At 40.2% G+C, this 19664-nt stretch overlaps 1 protein-coding gene across 9 annotated transcripts in view; it reads left to right on the forward strand.

Moving 5' to 3' along the window:
* The window catches only part of EIF4ENIF1 (eukaryotic translation initiation factor 4E nuclear import factor 1), a 44713-nt gene extending 25828 nt beyond the window's left edge, over nucleotides 1–18885 (forward strand). For 6 of the 9 annotated variants that reach the window (XM_042961841.1, XM_042961840.1, XM_042961842.1 and 3 more), the window contains exons 8-19: nucleotides 4906–5041; nucleotides 5255–5434; nucleotides 6166–6398; nucleotides 9258–9329; nucleotides 9785–9968; nucleotides 10948–11027; nucleotides 11349–11491; nucleotides 14185–14269; nucleotides 15550–15688; nucleotides 16765–17109; nucleotides 17384–17548; nucleotides 18132–18885. In XM_042961841.1, coding sequence (XP_042817775.1) covers nucleotides 4906–5041; nucleotides 5255–5434; nucleotides 6166–6398; nucleotides 9258–9329; nucleotides 9785–9968; nucleotides 10948–11027; nucleotides 11349–11491; nucleotides 14185–14269; nucleotides 15550–15688; nucleotides 16765–17109; nucleotides 17384–17548; nucleotides 18132–18373 — 2004 coding nt within the window. In that variant the 3' untranslated portion in view covers nucleotides 18374–18885. The remainder of the gene's footprint in view (nucleotides 1–4905; nucleotides 5042–5254; nucleotides 5435–6165; nucleotides 6399–9257; nucleotides 9330–9784; nucleotides 9969–10947; nucleotides 11028–11348; nucleotides 11492–14184; nucleotides 14270–15549; nucleotides 15689–16764; nucleotides 17110–17383; nucleotides 17549–18131) is intronic. The other 3 variants (XM_042961846.1, XM_042961847.1, XM_042961848.1) reach the window with 3 other exon arrangements.
* The last annotated feature ends 779 nt before the right edge of the window (nucleotides 18886–19664 follow it).

Genomic DNA, 19664 nt, shown 5'->3' on the forward strand with positions numbered 1-19664 from the left:
GCAACTATATGGTTAAATTTGACCTAAGTATCTCAGATACCTCTTTTTAAAGTATTGTTTTGGTAGATGTTTTGGGGATTTTGGCTTTTATTCTTAAATGTTATTTGAGTTTTTGTGGCTTTGTTTTGGGAGTCTGAGTGGAAATGACCAAGTTGAGAATTCTGTACCACTTACCTTTTTTTCTAGTCTGGTAGCATTGAAGTAAGAAATCTTTAGATGTTAAGAACATTGCTTTTATTTTTAGGTAGTTAAGTGTTTGTTAGACTTGCTGCAGGGGTGGATTTTTATAATTGGTGATTAGTATCATGCTGATGTACATTCCTTGGGTAAGGTTGACTTGTTAGGTGGTGACTTTGTGGTGTGATGGTTCTGAAAATCTTCAATGAAAAGCAACTTGGAATACTTTCAGTGTTGCTGCTAAACTAACTGAGGTCCAGTTTTTCTCAACTTTCAAAGTAGAATCAGTAAGCATCCCAAATCCTCACTTGCTGTCTTTGCTCCTAGCCCCTTTGGTCATTTAGGGATTACTATAGCCTCAACAAATTGGAGAAAAGATAGCACTCTGACCTGTGCACACAGAAATGAAGTTGTTCTGTGGTTGTTGAAAGACTGCAGAGAACCATGATGAAACAGAATTTTAAAAACATTTGCCCAAAAGCATCTGTACGTTCTAGAGGTCCCATTTACAATAGCAAATACATTTGACCTGTCCTTTAAAATTGGTGATTCATGGAATTTAAATGACTGTACTTCCTAACTATGATGGCTCCTTATTTGATTATCCCGTGAGCAGAGAGAACTGGGTGTGACAGAACAGGCAATATTGGCTTGTCTCCTTTGTCATTTGTGGTCCCAGTCCTCAAAAGATGGCCACCCGGAACAGGTGAGCAGACACTGCCTAGCACTAATAGGTATGGGGCTGCAGGTGAGTTCTAGGGCAGTACCTCTTAAATTCTCTGTGGTGAGGGGCCAGGTTCTATTTTCAGTCCATTGAGAACCAATACTTGAGTATAAAGTACAAAAGTCACAGCAGTGCCAAATTGCTGCAGTTTCTAAGCATTTACTTTCATTCTCTCAACTTACCTCCGTGTGGTCCAAGAACACACTTGTCTAGAGCACTCTTCAGGTAACTGTGTGTTTGGTTCTCACTTATAGTCAGCCAGTCAGTAGTAGTCCTTTGGCTCACTGTGAGCAGAAATGTTGCATTCAGATGTGAGCTTAATTTTTTTGGTGTAAAATTCTTAGCTTTTGAGGGGACGTTAGTGGCTTCCCCATCCCACCTCCCCTTCACTCTCTTAGGTGGAAATCTTACTATAAAAGGTTTTCACAGCAAAAGGTAAAAATTTATAGGCGTATTATGGCTCTAAATGTGAGCACCTGTGAAGCTTAACGTGTGAGCCTACGTAGAAGAAGAATCCAAAACTAAACCTGATAATAGGTAACACGCATAGAGTGCCGATTGTTATAGGCTTTACATACAATAAGTCATTTAATCCTCACAAAACCCTTATAAATTAATTACTACAGTTTCCTTTACAGACGAGGAAACAGGCACAGGTTTAAATAACTTGCCCAAAGTCACACATGTAGTAAGTGGTAGAAACTGAATTTTGATTCATGCAGTTTCAGTTAAGAGTCTTTGTTTTCATTTCACCATAACTATACTGCCTCTAAAGTATAAAAGGAGGAATAGGAACTTCACACTATATTTGGCCCTCACCCTCCACCAAAATTTGGCTAAAGCTGAGCAGTAGTTGCTCCTAGGCTAAGAGGTCTCCATGTTTTTCATGAAAGTCCTGCTCATTAAGGTGTATATTCTATAGGTTCACTTAAAAGCAAAACTGGGATCAGTTAAAAATACTGATTATGCTGTATAACTCTAATATTTGCTCATTAAATGACCAATTCGGAAAAATAAGAACTATATAGGATTTGAGCATCAGTTGACAAGTGTTATATAAAGTGCTTGAAGTAGTACATGGCACTTAGTAAGCTCTACCAGTGTTAGGTATTAATAGATAAAAATAGAATTATACCTGTATTTGTAGGCTATATTTACTGGGATTACATCACATTAGAAGTTGAAAGTCATAAAAATCTATGCAAACTGAAAATTTGGATCACATGTGCAAGTAATTTCAGTTAAATAATTAAAAATAAGTTTATTTTAGATATGATGCAACTATTACTATAGGGCCTGACCTGTAACAGATGCTTATGTATGTTGAATGAAGAAAAAGGAAATCAAAGTGGAAATCGTAAATGATTTAGAGTGATGAACAAGGACCATGACACAGAAAACCCTTGGTGGTGTGATCAGAAATATGCTCAGAAAAGGTATAGCCTTAGGTACATTAATTGCAAATCCCCAAAGTCAAACTAGAGTGAAACAAATACAAAAATATAGAAATTTCCATAAAAGTGGAAGGTACTAAAAGAAAAATGTTAATCATTTACTAGTCATTGACAATGACTAGTAAAAGCTAGTCATTGTCAAAGAAAATATTTTACAGTATCTGATCAGAATAATACGAATCCTAAGATAAGACTTATCAAATGACTTTTGTTTGAAGGACCAGACTAATAGTCATAAGTTACTTTGAAAGGTTATTAAAAATCTAGAAAGAGCAGATGAAACCTACCAGATTACATTTATAGGCTCCTCTTCTTGAACAGCTGATAGCTGACAAGAATGTTCACAGAGGATGTCTTAACCAAGAAGTCAGAGCAGTGGGTCCAGCTCTCCATTTCCTGTACCAAGGTGCAGGAAATCTAACTACTGCTAGATCATCCTTGCTTGCTGTGTGGTAATAATGACTGCCTAGATGAATCCTCTCAGGATTCCTTTGGGGTTTAAAATGCTTTACTTTCTTGAAAGCGGAATTTCCAATAAATGTGTGTAAGAGTAACTTAGTGTCAGGGGTGCCTGGCTGGCTCGGTCTGTAGAGCACATGACTCTCATCTCAGGGTCGTGAGTTCAAGCCCCACCTTGAGCATGGAGCCTACTTAATAAATAATTGAATGAGTAACTTTGTTTCTACTTTTTATGTTTTAGCTATAATAAAACCACTCTAACAGAAACAAAGTTGGTCACTGATCGAAGTATGGAAGGAAATGACTTTCTCAACACTTACTGTCATATCTTTAGAAAATGTCCAGTTACTTTATATTCATGTCCTTTTTCATGTTCTTCCTGTGTATCTTCTGACCTTTTTCCTATACACTATGGTCAGAGGAAATAAAAGGATTAAAATGCAAAGAGATTTTTGCTATTTATAAAATGTCAAACTCTTCAACATTATAACATTTTTAATGGCTATAGCTTTTAGTTTTAAAATAATTCCTATTTGTCACTGACATGGTTATACTTTAGATATAATTTTCAATTTTTCTGTGAAAAAATATTTAATAATGTTTCTCTTATATTTTAATTATTGCAAAAAATTTACACTTGACAGCATTAATATTGAAGGTGTGTGAGTCTTACAAGTGAAGTGTGATTGAAATTGAATCAGAAAATAGAAGTGCCACAAATAATAAAGGTCATGAGTTAAAATCCTTCATTCTTGTGTTCAAGAGAAGCACTCTGTGGCTTAGTTTGGGTACATTATGAGGAAATTCTCCCAGGTGAGAATAAAAGAATGTAACCTGCTGTTGCTGCGCTTTGGAAATTGGGGGTTCCAGGCATTAGATGAAACAGTCACTAACTTTGCCATCCGTGTACCAGTTTGGGGGAAAACCTGTTTTCTCTTTATCATTGGTATAGAAATGAAAGTTTATGCCTTACTTTCAAGGATGTGCCTCATTTTTTGGATTGACATTTGCTTTACCATGTCTTTTCTAAATATTGATAAGAACACTGCATAAAGATCACTTTGGATATTTAACTGGATTTATGATAGTGTAGAATTAAAATATGCATTTTTTAATGCTTCAATCTAGTTTTTAAGAAGGATTGATCATGGAAATTATTATGAAATAGTGTTGAGAAATTATTTCTGATTATAATGCATCATTTAATTGTTCTTACTAAACTGAAAACTGTTGAGATTGGGGTTAAAAGAAAACAAACACCTGCAAACTCCCTATTAAATTCATGCCGGCAAGGGGACCTGGGTGGCTCAGTCAGTTAAGCTTCCGACTTCAGCTCAGGTCATGATATCACAGTTTGGGAGTTTGAGCCCCACATCGGGCTCTGCGCTGATAGCTCAGAGCCTGGAGCCTGCTTGGGATTCTGTGTCTCCCTCTCTCTCTGCCCCTCCCCTGCTCGCGTGCTGTCTCTCAAAAATAAATAAACGTTTAAAAAAATAAACCAATATTAGAGGACAGTTAAAAGTTAATCTTTCACATCCTGACACATTCTAAACTTTGACTGCAATTATGATCTCTGTGAGCTCTACTTTTTAGCTTTTGGCTTCCGAAATTGTCACCATTGAATTTTCTGATGTTCGTTACAACCTTGAGAAAGTTGAAGTTTGAAGTAAGGGCTGTCATCATCTCTCTATATTTAATATTTAGTTGAAGACCACTCATCAGCTTGGCAATGGCATGCTTTACTATGGTGATTTTGATTTTGAAACTATGTCCTCTGAGAACATTAAGTAGTTCGTGGAGTTTCTAATGAGGCAAAGGATAGAAATCCAAAACACATTATATGGCAAGAGATTTTTCGTTATATGCTTAGAAAGTACATGATCAGTAACGCCTACCTTTGGGTTACTCAAATGACCTTGGAGGGGAAGAAAAATTAAAGATGTTGAAAATCGTAATTTCTGAGAGTATTTACCTTCAGGTCAGCAGCATCAAAGGAAGCTTCAAAGTAAGTGACCTTTTCTTAAAATTTGAACCTTGTTGTCCCTTTCACCTAGAAATTGTTATCTTAGCTCCTTTTGTCTTTCCCTTTAGATGATAGAAGATGTTTTGGGAGAAGGGTCAGTCTCTGCCAGTCGGTTCAGTAGGTGGTTCTCTAACCCGAGCCGATCAGGAAGCCGATCCAGCAGTCTCGGGTCAACACCACATGAAGAACTGGAGAGACTAGCAGGTAAAATGGCTTCAGATTCTGACCTTGAATGTAGATTGGAGCTTTCTCTGATAATGGTTCATTCTGTCTTCATTAGTTAGGGTCCATTAGGGTTAAAGACTCTCTGGATACTTAAAAACCCCTTCAGTTTATGCCTTCTTAATACTGTTGGAGATCTGTTTCTGTGTTTTATTGGGACTAATTGATTATAAATGTATTTACTTGCAATATTAGGTCTGGAACAAGCCATCCTCTCTCCTGGACAGAACTCGGGGAATTATTTTGCTCCTATCCCACTAGAAGACCATGCTGAAAATAAAGTGGATATTTTAGAAATGCTACAGAAAGCCAAAGTGGATTTAAAACCTCTTCTTTCCAGTCTTTCTGCAAATAAAGAAAAGCTTAAGGAGAGCTGTAAGTGTTTATTAGAGTCTGCTTTAGGCATTTGAAAAAGTGTGGATATCAGGCAGTTGGTTCTAACATACTGCTATTTCATCAAAAGTCAGATAGTGGGTTCTATTTAATGTTTTTCAAAAAACTTTTTATCAAACAGTACCACCTCTTTGAGAATCTGGTAGTCAGTAGACTTTCCATCCAAGTCTTCCTTATTACCTGGATCCTGATCATAACACTTCCAGCTAATATTATAGTTCTCCTGGGCATAACTTGGCAGCTTCTCACACGTTTGCCCCAGTCTGCCATTTTCTTATGTTATGCACTCTCAACATAAAACCTTAATGATAAAATAACCATAGCGAAGGTAGCAACCTTACTGATGTTAGGCTATCTGGGATTCTTGTCCCTGATAACAAGTCTCCAGAAGACTTATTATGAGAGGTCCTCCTGCAAGATGCACATTAAAGATCTTATCAAGTCTTAAAGCATTACACCCCAAGTGGTCCCCCGTTTCTAGCATTGTAACACGGTTTATGCCATTTCGTACTGAGTACATAGTTATGGCCTTATTTCCACTGTGCAGCTGTGATTTTAAGGGTTATCAGTTTGTCAATTAGGGCATCAACCTTTTCTGGCAACCTCACTTCAACTGTGAAATAAATTTTCACTTTAACCATCATGATAGCCCCAGAGAACTCCTACCACATACTCCCTTACTTGGCTTAATCTGGATTTTCTCAATGTTTCAGCGCATTCAGGAGTTGTGCTGTCAGTAGAAGAGGTAGAAGCAGGGCTCAAGGGCTTGAAGGTGGACCAGCAAGTGAAGAATTCAACTCCCTTCATGGCAGAACACTTAGAGGAGACCCTGAGTGCTGTAACCAGCAATCGACAACTCAAAAAAGATGGAGATATGACCGCGTTCAACAAACTAGTGAGCACCATGAAGGCAAGTGGGACTTTGCCTTCTCAGCCCAAAGTCAGCGTAAGTATTTGGCACAAACCCAAGCCTTTTCTCCTATTCCTTCTTTCTGTTCCATTTCCCTCTATAATAAATGGACTTTTAAAAAAATGGTATTCTAAGTTGGAAGTTCTTTAATAGGCATTTGGTCCTTGATGCTTTTGTGTGTTCTTTAATTATCACTGTGCTATTTGTTACTAGAAAAAGCAGCTTGTGGTTGATGGATCTTTTATAGGTGATAGTTTATAAAAATAGAAAAATTCAGATATAACTTTAAGTCATTGCAAAAAAAAGGTGTAAAAATATTTTTGGATTGTACTCTAGAGAAAGTTTCCTATTCATTCAGCTACTTAAGCCAAAATAATTCACCATATGTTTACAGTACATCTTTCTTTTTACATTTGTTAATCACTCCTATACACCGGGAATTACCTGCTTTCTTGATCAGGCAGTTGACAGTGCTATGAATAACTTGTAAAGTATCTAAGATGGATTTTTCAAGACCATTGCATTCTGTTAATTTACTAACTAGAAAAAGCTGTGACATGTAAAACCATCCTGGGGCATGAAGTTGGTTAGGTAGTGACTGCATGCCAGCAGATGCAGGTGTATAGTGCGTACTGGTCTTTGTCATAACACATTAGCGGTGGTTCTTAGCCATGGCCTGTGTCAGTATTGCTGTCCCTTGATGATACAAGGTGATAAGGGAAGCAGGGCAAACATGAACAATAAAAACGTAAACATAGATTTATTCTTGTTGCTAAGTTACAACAAATTTATTAAATTGAGTTTTGCCTCTTGTTTTCTTCTTTTTTTTTTTTTTTTGTAACGTTTATTTATCCTTGAGATAGAGACAGAGCATGAATGGGGGAGGGTCAGAGAGAGAGGGAGGGAGACACAGAATCTGAAACAGGCTCCAGGCTCTGAGCTGTCAGCACAGAGCCCGACATGGGGTTCGAACTCACAGACTGTGAGATCATGACCTGAGCCGAAGTCAGACGCCTAACTGACTGAGCCACCCAGGTGCCCCAGCCTCTTGTTTTCTTCTAACATCATCATTTCTGGTAACTACAAGTTGGTCATGGTATCAGTAGCTGTTTGATTCATTGTGCCTTGTACCAAGGGAAGGCGCAATCGATTGTGGGAATTTTTTCATCTGACCAGCAGTTGACAGATTCCAACAGAGATGCCATTGTTCCTGGCCTTACTGCCAGGACTGACATACTACCTCTGGAAGAAAGCATCTTAAGTAGACTCATTCCTTTGTATCTGACCACACCATGCCAGTTATAGGGGAATGTTTTCTCTTAAACTGCTTCAGAGTTACGTCCATACAAAGAATTACTAGATCCGGATGCTTTCACACGAGCACCAAGATTAAAAGATCGCAAACTATACTTTACTTGTTCATCTGTGTCTCGGTGATTGTGTGCTTGTAAGTCAAGTGCTTGAGTCAATTCTTGTTAAGTACCTTCTTTTAGTGTGAATGAGTAAAGAAGTGGGAACAGGAGGATTCAAAAGTGATGCTTTTGAACATTTTGTTTCAGATGTGATGCTAGGGTTTGATATTGACACAGTTGACCCTGCCTTGTGAGGGTAACTGGTTTGATGTTGGGGTTTCAGTGGTCTGAAATAATATTTGGCCAAGGGAGTGAGCCTCAAACACCTATGTGAAGGGATGGATGATATAATTCAAGTTGCTACACAAAAAGTAACACAAACTCAACCTAACCTAGAAAAGAAAGCAACAAGGAAACTAATGTTTAGCACACCAGGTATTATCCCAACGTATTGTTTGAGCATGTTGTTGTTAACTCATGGTCTATTTTAAAATCAAGTCAATTACTATGGCTGTGTGTGTTATGTATATACTATTATCCGCGTCCATCTGTCTAGGTTCAACCATATTGTTTCATCACCAAAAAAGGAAATGTTGGTTCCATCTAACCTCCATTTCAAATTGAATTGTAGAGACTCTATCCTCCAAATACAGTAAGCCATGTAGTATAAAGTTGCCCTTTTTTGTTAGATGGAATTAAATGACTCTTGAGATCTCTTATTAAAATCATCTGCAGACCCAATTCCAAAACCAACAATAAAACACTTGGAGATCTTTGGGTTGTTTGTCATGCCTGAGGACATTGCTGTGGACCTTGGCAGCTTCATCTAGTAGAAAAGAAAACTGTGTACCAGAGAAAGCACTTCAGGCAGAGCTAAGTGGACATAAGGATGTCCTGAAGTGCAGGAGGTAATGTCATTTGGATGACTGCTGCTGCATTAAAAGCACAAGAAGTGGAGGATCTGAATTTTGTCCTGAGACCCGTTTTGTAACAGCTCATTAAAAATACTAAAGTTTAAATTTCCTGAAATGTGAATCTCTGAAATATAACAATCCTGGCCAACCTTTAATGTTGTTTACTAGGTTTTTAACTACCATCTGTAGTCTATAAATCCTATTTCAAAGATAATGGGTAGCAAAGGTTGCCTTGAAAATTAAAATCTATAAATTATCAAAATTTCCTTCTTGTTGCTTCTTACTAGGTGCTCCTCTATTTCACCATTTCCTTTTTCTCTTCTTTGGGTCACAGTAGTAGAGACAGTGAAATGCACTAGGGTTACCACAGGGAGGAAAAGACCATCTGAGGGTCTCTGAGTGGACTTTGCATGTACACGTGCAGATTCTTTCCATTTCCAGATCTTTGGGACCTGTGTGTGATGAGCAAGTGGAACAGGTTGATCTAACTTAAATTTCTGTGCTTTGGACATCATTCTGCTTAAGTGCCAACTCCCTGGGGAGTTTTTAATGCTTTCTTGTGGTCCCCAATTAATCTGTAAGTTGTGTGTGTAAGAAGGTTAAAATAAGTTTTCCTTTGACTTTTTTAGCGAAACCTTGAAAGCCATTTGATGTCCCCTGCTGAGATTCCAGGCCAGCCTGTCCCTAAGAACATCCTGCAGGTACTTCACCATCTTATACCATGGCCTCGGAGTCCTGAACACTAGTCCTCTGAACTGGTTTTGTGTAGTGGTCCAACTTTGGGCCTTAGAGAATGATCCATGTGGTCTGACAGTTGAGGGTACATTGTTGCTACCTGGCATAGTTCTGTGTCACTGTTAATCTCATTGTGGGGTGGGGAGGTGGCTGAAGATGACAAAGCTCTTGACTTCCAGTTTACAGGTTTGCAGTTTCTATAGAAATTTAAAGTATCTAACCTATATTTGTAGCACTAACTTAAAGCAAATGTTGCTAGCTGAACAATGAGAGAAATGTGTTGCATGTACATGTGCCAATTCCTTCAGTGGAGCATGAGAGAGATTCATCGTTGGCTTCCAAAAGTTAATCCATAATTCATAGCCTCTGACTAGGAGAAAGAAATAGGCTTGTTCACAAGGATTACTTTTTCTGCCTTTAGGAACTTCTGGGTCCACCAGTTCAGAGACCTGCTTCTTCCAATCTTCTCAGTGGCCTTATGGGGAGTTTGGAGCCTACAACATCTTTATTAGGCCAAAGAGCACCTTCTCCTCCCTTGTCACAGGTGTTTCAAACGCGAGCAGCCTCAGCAGACTACCTTCGTCCTAGAATACCATCACCAATTGGTAAATGCTGCTGTGCATTGGGGCGCCTGGGTGGTAAATGCTGCTGTGCACAGATGTCTGTCCATTCTCCCCTAAACCACCACAAAGGTTATACTTGTCCCCTAGAACTGGCAAAGTCTTTTTCATGGGTATCCTTGAAGAATTTAAAAAGAAATCTGAGAATTTGTTATGCTTTTTTTGGGGGGTATGGTGAGGCACAAAATTGGAAGATAGTTTATCTGGCTGCCCTTCTAGATAAATATGTTCATATTATAGTTTTCTCTCCTAAGATTGATCACAATTATATAAATTGGATCTAGCTCTTTAGTCTTGTTCCCTATTTTGGGAACTCAATCCAAAAAAGTTAATTTGGCTTACTAGGTTTTTCCTTGATAGAGTAGAAATGAGGCTAGTGGCTCTCTACCAACCTAATGAAGTTGGTATGCAGTTAACTGTGAGCACTGGTGGCTGATATAGAATGTAAATAGAAGAAGCAGTTCTAGAAAGCGGTCTAACATAAGTGTTGTGCAAAATCTCATTGTTTTCTGTCACCCTGGACCACATTAGGCTGCTGGCCACTCTGGCCCCTGCCAGTCATACCTTGAGAGTAAGTTTTTGTAATCTTCCTTCCACAATTCGCAAGATAGAATGGAAAGAATGTAAACCTCAAAGCACTGGACTCTGGTTGTCAGCTGTTTCCGTGATAAGGAGCCAAATCACTGAGTAAAAAGCACTTCTCTCTGAGAGTTCTCCGCTCTGAAGGGACAGAGCTGAAGCTTAGTGGGGAAGATGTGAATATAGCAGTTTGGATCATTAAGTGCTCTGATTAAGGTCCACATCACCCAGTGTGGACTACAGAAGAGGGACATCATCAGCCTGGAAGTCAACACTTCCCTGAAAGAGATGGTGTTCAGTAAGAAGCAGCATGCATTAGTGATAACGTCTCTCTAATGGATGTGTGCTCTCTTGACATTCACTGAATCTGCAACTTTCCCATCAGGTTTTACACCAGGACCACAGCAGCTACTTGGAGATCCATTCCAAGGCATGCGCAAACCCATGAGCCCAGTCACGGCCCAGGTCAGTCTGAACTTTCTCTAACTCAATTTTTCGCTTGTTTTTCATCCTTCTTGTGGGATGGAAAATTAAATTGTTGCAATGCTTAGAAGTGAGTTTGAACTATAAACCAAGCTCAATGAAGGCCAGAAAATTGGTGAACAAAGTCACACTTTGTTAAAATCTTGTTCGGTGGGTGGCAGCACAGTTTAGTCAGGTTTGCAGTATCTAATTTCTCTCAGCTGCTGCATAAACATACCTTTCTAAGAGTGAAGAGAGGCCTTTGTAGAAAGTGCATTGACTGTCCTCATTTTTCTTGGATCTTCCTCTGCCTCTTCTGCTCAGCAGATGAGCCAGCTAGAATTACAACAGGCAGCTTTGGAGGGGCTGGCCTTGCCACATGACCTTGCGGTGCAGGCAGCAAACTTCTACCAGCCTGGTTTTGGCAAACCACAGGTGGACAGAACCAGAGACGGATTCAGAAACAGGTAAGTTACTAATCCTGCCCTTGTGGGGATTTGCATATTAATTTTCATCAGATTAGCAAATTGGTTATCCATAGTAAAATTCTGTGATACACACTGCTACATTGTACAATATATGGTGAGAATTCTGTCTCCCAAGTGTTCAGTAGAGGAAGTGATATGATTGAATTCTGCAGGGACATAGGCTTTTTTCATTATATATGATTTTTATATTCTTGATTTAAAGGATTCATTTTTACAGATGTAGCTAGCTAATATAGCTCCTTATTTATAATTGTTAGATGATGAAAATTTAGTAAAACTCCACCTAGCTTCTTCCCCTACAGATTCCTTGTTGAGTTACCAAACTGTTCTTTGATGCAGGTTTGTTGATCCATGGTTTGTTGGTCAGAGTTAAGGTTTGTTGATCAAAGCTATTAACAAATGATTAATGACTTCAGTCTCCTGTTCCTTCCGATATTTGCAACAAGTAGTAAAACAAGCCATTACTTAGGGGGAAAGGGCTAGCAATATTGTTCTTTTTTGTTGTAAAATAAAACAGAGAAAACTGCATTAAACAAATGTACAGCTTATTACAAGACAAAATCCTTTGTTAGCTACCCAGAAGCTCCCTATGTGCCCTGTCCCAGTAATACCCCTTTCCTCCCTCAGAAGTCATCCCATCCAGCCTTTAAAAGTAAATACTGGGGCACCTGGCTGGCTCAGTAGGAGGGGCATGTGACTCTTGATCTCAGGGTCATGAGTTCAAGCCCCACGTTGGGTATACAGATTACTAAAAAAATAAACTTTTAAAAATTGAAGAAAAATAAAAGGAAATGCCACCTTCATTTCTTCAATTTTATCACCAAAATGTTTATCCCTGAAACATTAAGTCCTGCCCATACAGTATACTTGGTAGTTAAGAGGTACTTGTGTTTTGGTATCTTTCTTAAAATTGTATCAGTGTCTCATTGTCTTGCTTTATCTGTTTTTATATGTTGACCCTTTCAGAAGACACTGAGACTTAGTAAGTACTGTGTATTCTTGCATAAATGCATCCTATATATAGTAGCCCTCACCCTAAAAGGGAGATCTCAGGACTGGTCTATTGAACCCGTCACTGGATTTCTCTCTATAATATAATGTAGTTTCTTAATAATTCATTGACTTGATTTATTGACTTTCAAAGCACTTTTGATATCCATAATTTTATTTGTTCTTGGCAGCAATCCTGAGGTAGATGGTGTAAATAACTGCATTTTACAGATACAGAAACTTAGGTTTTTAAAATGCAAGTTACTCAAAATGAAGACCCAAGTCAGTGTCACAGTAGAGCCTTTATGTTGTTTGGATCAAATGTCAACCTCTAAGGCCCTCCCTGAACACCCTGTATACAGTTATGTCCCCTAACAGATATGCCTTTCTCCTTGTCTCTATTTTTTCTTATTGTGCTTATCACCTTCCAGGTTACTATTTATGTTTTGTCTATTTCTCTGCCTATAGTAACTTTTCTGCCCTACAAACAAAAGAATGTAATGAGGCCAGAGATTTTTTTTGTCTGTTTTATTGCTGGATCGCCAGCACTTACCCCAGTTTCTAGCACAAGTATGTTTATCAGAAGGAATATATGATAGGTTGTGCAGAACCACCAGACTTGGGGTTTTCCTCATGATCACTCAGAGTACTACTGATCTGTTTCTTCTTTGTTGTCATGCTCAGATTCTCTGTGGCAGCAGTGGGGCTTATCTGGTACTGACTGGAAAGAAGCCATGGTCTAGCATTCTCATCTTTATGATTTAGGAATTTCCAGAATCACTAAGGCTTTGGCCCTCATGGCACAAGGTCTGACAGCTGAAATGCAGTGAAACTCTCATTAGCCAGTGAGCTCATATAATTCATTCTTTTCTCAGCCTGTTTACATCTTCATCATCTGTTTTCTCCAAGTTAAGGGAGAATGGATAAAACGGGGAGAAAAGAGAAGTCTGTTGTTTTAAACTTTATTTGGAAGACTTGGGATCAAGTCTTCCCAAGACTTGTGTGTGGACCAAGAGTGACGGGGAATGCTGCATGTAACTGGGTCTAGCTGAAGCTCTTGGCCCTCTATTTGAACCAGTGTCTCACGAAGCATCAATTCTGTGCCAGGCCCTGTGCTGATCAGTATTGCTCCCTACTCTCTGGAGCACAACCTGGACCACAGAATGAAGGCCCTCCTTAACCTACCTCACTGGCATAGTCTACAAGTAAAGTATATGCCAGCCCTGGATAACTCTACATTTCCAAGGCCGTATACCTGATCCTTCTACCTGAATCATTGTTCTCCATCTTCTAGCTTTCTCATTGGTCACACCCAATTTAATGCAGTTCCTTCCCATGGTCCCTTCAGTAGGAGTATTCTGTCACTCCTTCTATACCTCATTTTCCCATTACACCTTATTAGTATCTAATGTGTACATACCTTAGTTTCCCCTAGGTTAGCGTCTCCCCAGTGGACAAAAGAGTTCCTGCAAGGCCCAGGACCATGTTTAATCTTTTGTCTTCCCTTAGAACTTAGCACGTGGTTTTGCATATATTAGGCACTTAAAATAAATGCTTGGGAAATTGAAATGGATGAGGGAAACAGGATATTAAGGTCCTAAGCTGGTCTTGAGTATTCTGTGGTTTTAGGATTTGGAGTTGGAGCAGCTTGGAGCTCATACTGATACTTGGTTTGTTCACAGGCAACAACGAGTGACCAAGTCACCAGCACCCGTGCACCGAGGGAATTCCTCTTCCCCTGCCCCTGCTGCCTCCATCACAAGCATGGTCAGTGACATTTGCTTTTGTGAACAACTTCAAGTCTTCTCCGTTCAATTGTACCTATGTTGTATCACTCTGTGCCCCAAAGTGTCCTTGAGTGCCTTCCATAGGAATAACTGACTCAGTCTTTCACACTTGCTTATTTATTAGGTCTTCCCCTTTCAGGATATAGTCTAACTCTTAAGATTCTAGTGAAGCCCCTACACTGGGGAAAGTTTGTTCCAGCAGATAGAGGAGTATGATCTACAACATATAAGGTAATGTAGTGTGTTCAAACAAATGAACAGTTGGATTGGGGAGTAGGGGAGGATAGGGGCCAAAGATAGGTGAGATGGAGGGGTGAATGGGGTTGGATCATGAGGAGTCCAATGAAACATAGTGGAGACTTCACAAGTTCAGATTCAGGTCTCAGTGATATGAATTAAGGCTAGGACAAAGGAGTTTGCTTCTTTATGATGATAAATCTAGTTTTACCACTGACTCATTCATGTACCAGCATTTTTTTTTTTTTTTAAGTTTTATCCCCCAAAGATCTTTATCACCTAGTTAAAGCTGATAGACAAAGGGAAAAACTATTACTCTGCTTCAGGACCCCAAATGGGTCTCTGCATTACTAGAAGGGGCTCTTGTGTTCATAATTCATGCCCTGTCTCCTACCATCAAGGATTTAGGGTTAATGAGAAAAGTCACATGCACAGTAAAATCATCAAAGTAAAAATAGGCAGTGAAGAGATGAGGAAAAAAATGACCCCAAATGGTGAGTCCTAGGGCCTGAGGAGATTATTAAAATAATTGTGAATTTCCTGGTAGCCAAGTTAAGATGGGATATAATTAGAACTATAGAGGAATTTAGGTTCTGAGGTTGTCTCTGAATTATCCTTTCCCAGTTGACAGGGCTCTTGCTCTAGAGTATACTTCTGGCCATGTTCTTCCCCTGTTCTCAGCCTAATCCCAGGCTGGGAAAATGGCTGAAGTAGAGGTTGCATAGGTAGGTCCCTATCACCACAGACACAGATGGGTAGGTTGAAGTTCTATGCTTTAACTACCTTTGTGCTAGAGTTAAGTCTAGGTTTTGGTGAAAGTGAGATGTGAGCAAGGGATGAAGCACTTGGGACACCACCCATATGGCCCACCTATTTCTTTTCCTCTAGCGGGTAAACACCAGAACATTGGAGTTGGCCTCTGCCACGTGTAGCCAATAAGGGGACTCTTCAGTTTGACCAATTAACTCTGGCTTGATTAGGAAAGGCAGTTAGAGAATGTGCTAATACTGTTTTTCTCTGCAGCTTTCTCCTTCCTTCACCCCTACCTCAGTGATTCGTAAGATGTATGAGAGCAAAGAGAAAAGCAAGGAGGAGCCAGCATCTGGAAAAGCAGCAGCAGCTCTTGGTGACAGTAAAGAGGACACTCAGAAGGCCAGTGAAGGTACTGCAGAGCTGTTGAGGGTGTACTGCCTAAGAGTATGTGACAGAGCATGGGCTTGAGTGCTAATCAGCTGACCTGATTTTCTGCAAATCCCTGCACAAAACCCCTGCCTGCTTTGGAATACACAGTTCTGTGTTTGACAATGAGAAGTGTTCAACCAGCTTCACGGTTGCTTAACCACTTGAAATTCTGACCAATCTAATAGTGGTACAGGACGAAGAATGAGATTTCGTTTAGAATCCTTATTGAGGCTTCATAGTTGAATTATTAGTACATTCAGCAAATTAAATTAACATGGTACAACCAGTTTTACTTCTGAAAGGTTCTCTCTGGTCTACAGAGACTAAGTATCCAACAAAATCTGTGCAATGGGTGAATAATAAGGTGTGGAAAGCCTTTTAGAAGTGTATAGAAAATGTGAGCAAGGCTTTTAAGAATTGCACAGTTGGGATTGTCAAGGACATGGTGAAGTGGTTCTAATAGGTTTGCACAAGTCTAGAGTCTTGGTCTGAGAGCTTTTTGCCTGTGAGAAAGCTTCTAAAAAAAAAAAATCCTGTCCTACTAAAAGCAATTCAGATTTCTTCACTAGTCTGTAATTTAAATTTCCATTGCAGTGGATATGCATAATTTTACTTTCACTTGACTTTCCCCTTAGGCTAAAAAAGCATGTTAATCTAGGATAGTACTAGCTCCCACACAGATCCAGACCACAACCATATGGGCAGGCAGAGCAAGGTGCCTGAGTTAGACCACCAGACCATAAGCCAGATTCACTTGCCCATAGCTATTCCTGGGTTGGGAAGATTAGAAGAGTAAACTCTGTTCCAGCAATGTATTTGGAGACTAGAAAACTTGTGGTCTTGTTCCAGCTCTGTCCCTGACAAACTACCCCCGTGTCCTTGACTAGGCCTATTCATAAGGTACATGGTGTTTCCTATGAAACAATCCTCTGAATTTGTAAGCTCAAATAAGATTGTAAACTTCCTAAGAAGTGAGATTTACTGGATCGTTGGGAAGACAGCATGTTTGGGAGAAGTTTGCCAGTACCAAAATATTCTCTGTCTGGGTCCTTACAGAGAACCTAGTGTCCTCCAACTCTGTGCCCAGTGCTGATCGAGACTCTTCTCCCACTACAAATCCCAAACTGTCAACATTGCAGCGGTCTTCATGTTCTACCCCACTATCTCAGACCAACCGTTACACCAAAGAGCAAGATTATCGACCTAAAGCAACTGGGAGAAAAACACCCACCTTGGCATCCCCAGTTCCAGGAACACCTTTTCTCCGCCCTGTCCACCAAGTTCCCCTTGTCCCCCATGTTCCAATCGTTCGGCCTGCTCACCAGCTTCACCCAGGGTTGGTCCAAAGGATGCTGGCCCAGGGAGTACATCCACAGCATCTTCCAAGTTTGCTCCAAGCTGGTAAGTTTCTGACCTGGCATGACAGCATTTGCCAGAATGGATGAAGTACTGTACTATGAGAGGTTTTTTTGTTTGTTTCTTATCTCTAGAAAGATGTTGCTAGATTTTTCCATCTAACTGGTGGGCAGTGGGTCCAATCCAGTCTATCCCTTAGTCCATTAAAAGATTAAGAACCTAACTTAAGCACTGTTCATTGTTAAACTTGTAGATCAGCAAAGCTTGAAAATTTCCAGGTAGATTACTTCTCATCACTTTTTTTCCCCCTGTCCAACAGGTGTGCTTCCTCCTGGGATGGACCTGGCTCATTTACAGGGAATATCAGGCCCAATCCTGGGTCAACCCTTCTACCCTTTACCTGCAGCTAGTCACCCTCTCCTAAACCCTCGTCCTGGGACACCTCTGCATCTGGCAATGATGCAACAGCAGCTACAGCGCTCAGGTAGGTTCAGGAATGGGCCAGGGGAGCTGGGGATGGGCTGAATAGGCTTAAAGCTTTTGGACCAGTTTCCAGTGGAGGGGATGAATTAACACAGTTCATTCTTTAAACTTATCCTAGCAAGATCAGGATAAGGGGATAATCAGAGAATACGAACCCACTTCTGTGGGATTTGGAACTCCTGTCCCTGTAAAGACAATGGGAGAGCTGATGATGCTCTGGCATTTTTGTCCTTTGCCTCTTGAAGAGAGGAGGCTGAGAATCCTGACAGAGGTTCAGCACAGGGACTGTACAGAGTAGATGCCTTCTCCCCATCTAATGTTAGTACTTTTATGATATGATTGCTTGTCATGGGAAGTAGTGGACGTGCCATTTAGGATGGCTTCTCAATGTGGATGACTTCTGAATAGCCCTGCTTTCCAAGGTACTGTCTTGTATTTTGCAAAGGAGTTAAGCCCTATAATAAATCCTCTGGTAAAGAATTCTATTTGTAGTTTTATGAATAGGATTTGAGTAAGGCAAGTTCTGATACAGAACTACTTTCCCCTACATGCTGAGTGATAACCCTTCTTTCTTATCCCCATAGTTCTTCATCCCCCAGGCTCTGGTTCCCAGGCAGCAGGTGTCAGCGTTCAGACGAACCCTCAGAATGTGCCCACCCGATCAGGCCTGCCTCACATGCACTCTCAGCTGGAGCACCGCCCCAGCCAGAGGAGCAGCTCCCCAGTGGGCCTTGCCAAGTGGTTTGGCTCAGATGTGCTACAGCAGCCCCTACCCTCCATGCCTGCCAAAGTCATCAGTGTAGATGAATTGGAATACCGACAATGAACAGGGCAGGCAGGCTCACCTATGCCTGGACCTACGGTGGTACCCTCATCAGGATTCTGCTTCATCTTGGGTTGATTTACAGGCTTTTACTTTGGAGCATTCTGTGCAAAGCTGTTTAGGGAAGCCCAGGCACCTGGTGTGGTCTGCATTGACAGAAGGATCTTAACCAATTGAATGGAGCCTACATGGTCTGAATATAGGATGCACAGTGTTGTCAGTCCTGGAAATAGTCTTTTCTTTTGTAAGATATGTGAATGAAGTGTTGGTGTCTTCACCAAGAGGTGGCACCTAAGGGTTCTAAGGAAATAAATGTATAGACCCTATGTACAGACTTGTGTATAAACAACTTTTGTATATACATATAGGATAGCTTTTTTGAACTTATACAGCTGTATATAAAAGTAGCTGGTATTAGTTAAGCCTGTGTCAACAGTTTGGATTTTTTTCACTTGTACATTTGGGACTTTTTCTTTTGGTTGATTAAAGTTGCATATGCTAAGTGTGTGAATGAAGTGAATGGCACTGTTGTGTTTCTTAATTCATTCCTTCTCATTTACCACCAGCTGACCTATAAGGTTCAGTAGGTTCCCTTAGGGAACCTGAAGTTTTAATTTTTAGGTTTATTTTTGAGAGAGTGTGAGCAGGGGAGGGACAGAGAGAAACACAGAATCTGAAGCAGGCTCCAGGCTCTGAGCTGTCAGCACAAAGCCCAACACAGGGCTCAAACTCACAGACCACGAGATCATGACCTGAGCTGAAGTCGGACCCTTAACTGACTGAGCCACCTAGATGCCCCTTAATTTTCCTTTAAAACTCAGAATTGAGCTCGATCTCATTTAGGAGGATGAAACATTGTCCACATTTTCTGGGCCTTGAAGACTCTAATGGGACAGCTTAGGCTGTAATGGCCCTATAGAAAGCCTTGTGGTTAACACCAGATTATAATGTGTAATATCTTAGATTAAAACCACCTAGTGAAAACAATTTATTGGGTAATCATGCATATGGTAGCTTTTCCCAAACAAATCCACATTTACTAGGGCAGAACTGAATAGTCTGTTGGCATCCTGTTCTCCAGCTCAAAGTCACCTATAAAGAAAAATAGGGCTTCCTAGTTCTCATTCAACCCATTCTTTTTCCATATGAAACTATCCTTAAGACTGATGCAGTCTTCTTGTGTTTTGTATCTCATTCCTCAGCTCACAATTATTTTTATTCACCTTAACTATATGCATAGCATTAGAGAACAGGATTCTACAAGAATACTATAGCTATGGTCTTGAGTCCCCTT

This window comes from Panthera tigris, chromosome D3 (assembly GCF_018350195.1).
Source record: "Panthera tigris isolate Pti1 chromosome D3, P.tigris_Pti1_mat1.1, whole genome shotgun sequence".
NCBI classification, from domain to species: domain Eukaryota; kingdom Metazoa; phylum Chordata; class Mammalia; order Carnivora; family Felidae; genus Panthera; species Panthera tigris.